The 7064-nt window shown below is 37.5% G+C and overlaps 1 protein-coding gene across 3 annotated transcripts in view; it reads left to right on the plus strand.

Moving 5' to 3' along the window:
• The window catches only part of OGT (O-linked N-acetylglucosamine (GlcNAc) transferase), a 28204-nt gene that overhangs the window by 10976 nt on the left and 10164 nt on the right, over positions 1–7064 (plus strand). For all 3 annotated transcript variants that reach the window (XM_010565325.1, XM_010565326.1, XM_010565327.1), the window contains 8 exons: positions 762–841; positions 2235–2430; positions 2668–2808; positions 3022–3122; positions 3315–3468; positions 3569–3670; positions 3934–4113; positions 5374–5532. In XM_010565325.1, the coding sequence (XP_010563627.1) occupies positions 762–841; positions 2235–2430; positions 2668–2808; positions 3022–3122; positions 3315–3468; positions 3569–3670; positions 3934–4113; positions 5374–5532 (1113 nt within the window). The remainder of the gene's footprint in view (positions 1–761; positions 842–2234; positions 2431–2667; positions 2809–3021; positions 3123–3314; positions 3469–3568; positions 3671–3933; positions 4114–5373; positions 5533–7064) is intronic.

A 7064-nucleotide genomic window follows, 5' to 3' on the forward strand; every position in this document is an offset into this window, starting at 1 on the left:
CTTGGAATTTTTTTTGGATCTGTGTCTAGTTAGTGATGGATTATAAAGTGTTTTAATTTGGAAATAATAGTTCCCATGAGAGACTGTAAGAGTGTGGCCTGTCAAATACTCACATGTAGCTTATTACTGCATCTTCTGTAACTTTATTGGTTCTTAAGTTTTTTGCATTTTGTTAGTTCTAAAGAGAGTGAAAATGTTTTCTTTTAGTTAAATGGCTACTGAATTTTCCCTACACAAGTGATATATTTGCTCTTTTCTTGCTCTTTTGAAACTGTCTCTGTTTTCCTGAGCTGCTGAAGTTTTAAAATGCTGTCTTTATTTTGCAGTAGATAAAGGATATAGATCATTTTTTTGGTGGGTTTTCTCTCCTGAAAACTAATTAAAGGCAGCATAGCATGGGTAGGCAGAAGTGTTAAGTATGATCAGCCTAACATGAAATAAAGGTTTAACACTTGTTCTGCAGTAGTTGCAACTAACTAGGTAGGCAAATGAATAAATTTGAAGGTAGTGCGTGCTGTTGTTTCTACAGATAAATAATTTTGATGCTCTGTGATTGATTTCTGTAACTTAAAGTTTTCCTTCCTTACTAGGTTATTGATAAAGTCTTATATGCTTACAGATTGGGTTTGTCAAATTAAAAAAAAACAAAACAAAAAACCAAAACCACAACACAAAAAATACCAAACTAAAAAACCAACTAGGTTTCATAGAGAATGTTTTTGTGTTAATGCTCAAAACTGTTACTTCAAAAATATTTTCAGGCTGTAACACTTGACCCAAATTTTTTGGATGCTTACATCAATCTGGGAAATGTCCTGAAGGAGGCAAGGATATTTGACAGGTAAGCAGATAAGTCCTGTGACTGTCAGTGGCCTGTCAGATGTATCAAGTTAGAAATTAGGTTCCTAATGTAAAATCTCTTTGGACAGTATAGCAAAGACTTCTGCTGTAAGCTAAGCAAGCAAATGGCTTTGAAATGCATACAGAGCAGGTTACCGGAATAAAAATAAAAATTCCCATGGAATCTATTCCTGTGTTACTTTCCTGTACTTAGTAAAATGTAAAAAAGAGAGTTTCTGAAGGCATGGATAAAAATATATTTGAAATTAAGGCTTGGGATGGGTGAAGATAAGATGTCCGAGAAAGACATGAACCCTTGAGTTCTCTGTTTTCATTATATGATTCAGGACATGAACTACAAGAGTGTGTCTTCTACAGTTTTCCTTCTGTGTAAGACAAGCTGAAATGCTGAAATTCAGCTAAGCATCTGATTTGAATATGTTTGTATTTGTTATGTGTTGGTATCATGTTATTGCATGGGGTTGCAGTAGTGTTGCTGTCTTCTTGAATTAACTTGTTTTGAGACCTCTAATCTGATACATGAATCTTACCTTTGTTTCTGGAAGAAGATCCAGGCTGTGGTGCTTATATGCAGTGTACAATATTGCATCTGTTAATTGGATTATAATTTCTGGTAGCTGTGGTTTGTGGCTCCAAATTTAATAAAAGCTTGCAGGGAATAGGTTAATTATTCTAACTAGTTGCATTGCACATGGTGTACATCACTCGGTGATTTCTGTTTTAACTGTGAATTAATGGGCATGTTTTCTCATCATTTTGGACTTTACTTCACCTTTTGAGAATTTATGTACTATGTATATTCTAGAAATCAGATTTGAATACATCAGTCATAGTGCTATAGGAGCGTATAATTAAATATCTCACTTTTGAACAAAGTGAAATTTGAAGTGTAAGTAAAGCATGATTCATGTGTTAGGTTAGTGGAGAGAATAAAGACATGTAATAATACTGTTTATGTTGTTACAATTGAATAATAAATTGGAAAAAAATGGAGCGAAGGTCTCATGGTTATCCTAGTAATGAAGAGTGTTTAAAAAAAGTAGATGAAAGCTTTACTTTTTTGCCAGAAGACTTGTGTTGATCACTATACAACATCAGGTGGGAGGAAAACATTCCTGTCTTATGAAGTATTTCTTCTAGTCTTCTAGTCATTACAGAATTCAGCATAGCTTTAATATAATGTGAATAATAATAATAAATCATCCCTTGATAGGGCTTTTAATTCTTTCAAATCTTACAGGACAGATTTGTGTGCATTAATAATACATATCCCTTGAAGTTTGGGGTTTTTTTTATGTAGGTCGTTTTTATGACCAAGGTAAATATAATTGCTGCTCTGTGGATGATTGTTTACCTTCTTTTTCTTGTTACAGAGCTGTAGCAGCTTACCTACGAGCCTTGAGTCTGAGTCCAAATCACGCAGTTGTGCACGGCAACCTTGCCTGTGTGTATTATGAGCAAGGACTAATAGACCTAGCAATAGACACCTACAGGAGGGCTATTGAACTACAACCTCACTTCCCTGATGCCTATTGTAACTTGGCCAATGCCTTGAAGGAGAAAGGCAGTGTAAGGAGTATTTCTTTTTCCTTTTAAAAATTTTTAAAAGTACAGTGAATGTTTATTTTAGACAGCAGGCGTCACCAACTTCATTAAGATGGGATGTTACCCTCATTTAGTTAGTTATAAGGAAGAACAACTCAGGAAATCTCCTTGAACCTATTAAAAGTGATTGTATAATGACTTCTCATAAACAGTACCGTTACAACAAATACTACCATATTAACAGTATCCCTTTTTTTGAAGGTGGTAGAAGCAGAAGAATGCTACAATACAGCTCTTCGACTTTGTCCCACTCATGCAGATTCTCTCAACAATCTAGCAAACATCAAACGGGAACAGGGGAATATTGAGGAAGCTGTCCGTCTTTATCGGAAGGCTCTTGAGGTACAGTTGAATGTGGTGAGGGACAGGTGAGGAATTAAAGTTGGGAATGTGTAATATGACATAGGTTTTTTTCCCCTCTTCAGTAGTAAGTGGAAGAATGTCTGCTCAGAGACCTGAGTCATATAAAAAGAAGAGTAAGAAATGCACAAGTACTTTTTTGATACGGTGTACTTGGGGCATTTGAGAGAGAGATTCTACTTCTTTTTCTTCCAGGTGTTTCCAGAGTTTGCTGCTGCACATTCAAATTTAGCAAGTGTTCTGCAACAGCAAGGAAAGTTACAGGAAGCTCTGATGCATTACAAAGAGGCTATTAGGTAAATGGATACTATCTGTAATAGTCCCAGGCTTTCATAACAGGAAAGTGCCATAGATTTGTACAGAAAGTGACTTACAGTAGCGTATTTTAATTCAGATAGTTTCTTTGCAAACGAAAAAGTCTGGGTATGGTTTCTCACCGGAGGAGGAGCTTTTATTTTTCATTATAATATATTATCTTTATTTCTCAGAATCAGCCCCACATTTGCAGATGCTTATTCTAATATGGGAAATACTTTGAAGGAGATGCAGGATGTTCAAGGAGCTCTACAGTGCTATACCCGTGCCATTCAGATAAACCCAGCTTTTGCTGATGCTCACAGCAACCTGGCCTCTATTCACAAGGTAGCACATGCAAATGATTCACTCTTAGAGTATGGGGGGCACTGTGGGTACTTACACTGAGTATATTTTTATCTTCCGACTCACTTCTGTGTCTTTATAGGACTCAGGGAATATACCAGAAGCCATTGCCTCTTACCGCACTGCTCTGAAACTGAAACCTGATTTCCCAGATGCCTACTGCAACTTGGCCCACTGTCTGCAGGTGAGGAAGACAAGGCTTTGATTGTAATTCTTAAGATTCCTTTGCAGCAAGTGCTAAGGTTGATCACCTTAACTAATCACGAATTTAAATGTAAAGGGTAGACTTAAGTCTTAAATCAGAAGAGATTATACAGTCATCAACAGTAATTACTGAAGTTTTCACTTCCATTTTTGGAAGAAACATTAGTCTCAACTTGAGAAATATCTGATATAGATCAAAGGAAGCTGTTGTCCTAATAATCTTTTAATTTTTCCTTTTTCTAGATTGTCTGTGACTGGACAGACTATGATGAAAGAATGAAGAAGCTGGTTAGCATTGTAGCTGATCAACTGGAGAAAAACAGACTGCCTTCTGTCCACCCACATCATAGCATGCTGTATCCCCTTTCTCACAGTTTCAGGAAGGCTATTGCTGAGAGACATGGAAATCTGTGTTTGGACAAGGTAAAAAGTTTTACACAGCCCAATTGTGATTGAAGTACTTCGTGGTTTTGCCTGTTCCTACCGAAAATCTAATACTCACATAGTTAGTATTAGCCTTTGTAAGGTTTCTGGGTCACTGACCCGTAGCAAGATAGGACATAGTGTTACTCGTGTGTACTTTACAAAACTAGACGAGGGGCGTTTTGGAAAAGCAGAGCAAGTAAATTATTCTTTCCTAACAGTAAAACAGATCCAGGCAGCTGTGTGATAGTATTTCTCAAATTCTGGTCCTTTCCAGCATCGATAGTGCTTGGAACCTGACCTTGCCTCTAGTGAATCCTTGCTGTTTGATTGGCTCTGGGATTTCCAAATGCACTTGCTTTAGTGGTGATGCCAGTGATGTTACAGGGGCGATGCATAACAGTAGGAAGTACTTGAGTATTTGTTGTGATTCTGTTTTGGAGTAATTTGTGTACAGTAGAATAGATTCTTCCAAAAACATACTCTTGCTGTAATTACTTAACTGTGTGCTGTTCACGTGAGACTGCACAGCACCTCAAGCTGCCAAGAGTGCAGTTGCAGTTGACGGCAAATTCTCTAACTAAAATTTGATGCAACTTCTTTTTCACTTCAATGAGAGAGTCATAGCTGTTGGTGCTTGTGAATGTTGAGATGGACTACTTGAGCAGGTTGCCAGTTACAATTGAAAATACGCTGTCAGCCAGTGGACCGGTCTGGTTAGCTAATGTAAAGATCTCAAACTTCAGAAGATAACACTTAGCTTTCAGACTGGCTTGTCCTAATAGCCTGATAATCCTGTCAGTGATAGCAGCTACAAGCTGATGTCTGGGGCAGACAGTGAGCATAAGAACAGAAAGCGTGCTGTGGTGCTTCATGGGAATACCGTTCTGGTCACAAGTGGCTTGTAGTTTGAGAACTTCTTGGTCATAGTGGTGGTGTATCAGTATATTTAATAATCAGAGGTGGAATACTTAAAAAGTAAACTGGTAGAAAAGCAGAAGTGTTAACTTGCAGTAGTGACGTCTGTCTTTATTTGGCCGAGTGTGGGTACGTGACATCTCGTAACACAATTTGTGGACATTACACTTGGCTCCAATGCAATACATGTAATGCAGGTTTGAAACAACAGATGCCCACAGACCACTTAGTGGATGCAGGATAAGGCTAATTCTACAAACTCATGGGGGTGTTTTGTCCATCTGTTTAGTGTTTGGTTTTGGTTCCTGAGTTTATAAATGGTTGTGTATGTTTTCTTGATAGATTAATGTTCTTCACAAGCCACCATATGAGCATCCCAAGGATTTGAAGGCCAGTGAAGGTCGACTTCGCATTGGTTATGTGAGCTCCGATTTTGGAAACCATCCAACCTCACACCTAATGCAGTCAATCCCAGGCATGCATAACCCAGACAAATTTGAGGTAAAAATGTAAATGGCGTGCTTAAAGCTTTAAATACAGCTGTAAGTGGCACTTTCTTTTTCTTGGTGCAGGCAGGTAAACTAGGGAAGGGCAAATCTTTGGTTTTAGGGTTTTGGTTGTTTTGTTTTTGTTTTTTTTTGTTAGCGCGCTTTTTTTTTCATGGGTTGAAGAGTTCTCTAGCCTGAGTCATCCTCCCTTACCAATATGAAGTGTTATTTAGAAGGTAGGCAAATTAGATACCTGTCCTTAGAATTACTGTAGGCAGGATTTGTGGCCCATGGAAAACTTCTTAAGCTTCAGCTGCTGTTCTTTGAGTAGGTGTGTTTCAACATGAAGCTACTACTGCCTGGTTACTTCTGATTTACAGATATGCATCTGGGTTTTGTTCACTCTCTACTGCTGGTTTTTTTTTTTTTTTTTTTAACATGTATTTTTCTCAGGGATACCTGCATCACAATCATGAACTTCAGATTGGTCTGGTTATGCTTTTTCAAAAGAAAATGATATGCTACACTTACTCCAGAAGGAGTATATACAATTGAGCAATGCTAAAGACAGTCATGTCTGTATTTATTTGAGTGTCATGTTAAGGGATTGAGGCTGTAGATAGAACTAATTCCCAGTTACGTTGTTTGCGCCATGACTATTTAAATTGCCTTGGTTTTGAGCTCCTGTTTTCCAAGACGTGAGAATTTGCTTATCTTTATAAAGAGTTGTAAGTCTTTCCTTCTTGCAAAAGTGTTTTTTATTAATCTTTTTTTTTGTTTGTTTTGGTTTTGGGCTTTTTTCCCTTACCTTCTTGCTTTTTTCTGGTCATGAAGTCTTTGTAGTCTGAAATCCCTGTGGCAAAGCTGCATGTTTGAATTGCTATCAGAAGTGTGACTATGAAACAAGTTTTTTCATGAAACAAATAAATTGGTTGTCTGACTTTGTGGGGTGTGGGGAGAATATACCATTTAACCTTGTATCAGCTCAAGACAAAGGGCTGTCTGTCTTGTTCTGCATTTATAAAGCTCTATAGAGCTTAATTTAAATACTAAATAGAAGTTATCTTTTATTTTACTAAAACCATGCTTTTGTCCTGCAAGATAATAAATTCTCTGCATATTTGTTCTATTTATTCTGCTCTCTATATGTCCTACGTTAGCTAAAGGTACCTGTTTACATAACCTGTCAACCTTGAGTTTGTCAGATACATTTGCAGTTTCTTAACTGGAGAGAACTAGTCATGTTTAAAGAATCTGTTAAAAAGCTTCCCCAAGGCTTAGCTTGTCTTCAACCTGAGTCATAATTATGCTTCTCACTAGTTAAAAATTCAAAGGTGTCTCGTAAAAGGCATTCTTAGAGAATTTAATGTTTATGCAAATGCATTTGTTAAAATTACTTTACCTTGCACTGATGACAACATTGTATATGTGTCTATGCAAGATGCAGTGCCACACTCTGGCATAAGAACTAGGTAAAACTGGGGTCTGGTGCAAGTGTGTCAAATGCCTGATGCTCCCTGTGTGTGCCCCCCCCCCCCCCCCCCC

This window comes from Haliaeetus leucocephalus, unplaced genomic scaffold (genome assembly GCF_000737465.1).
Source record: "Haliaeetus leucocephalus isolate CR32 unplaced genomic scaffold, Haliaeetus_leucocephalus-4.0 Scaffold189, whole genome shotgun sequence".
Lineage (NCBI taxonomy): Eukaryota > Metazoa > Chordata > Aves > Accipitriformes > Accipitridae > Haliaeetus > Haliaeetus leucocephalus.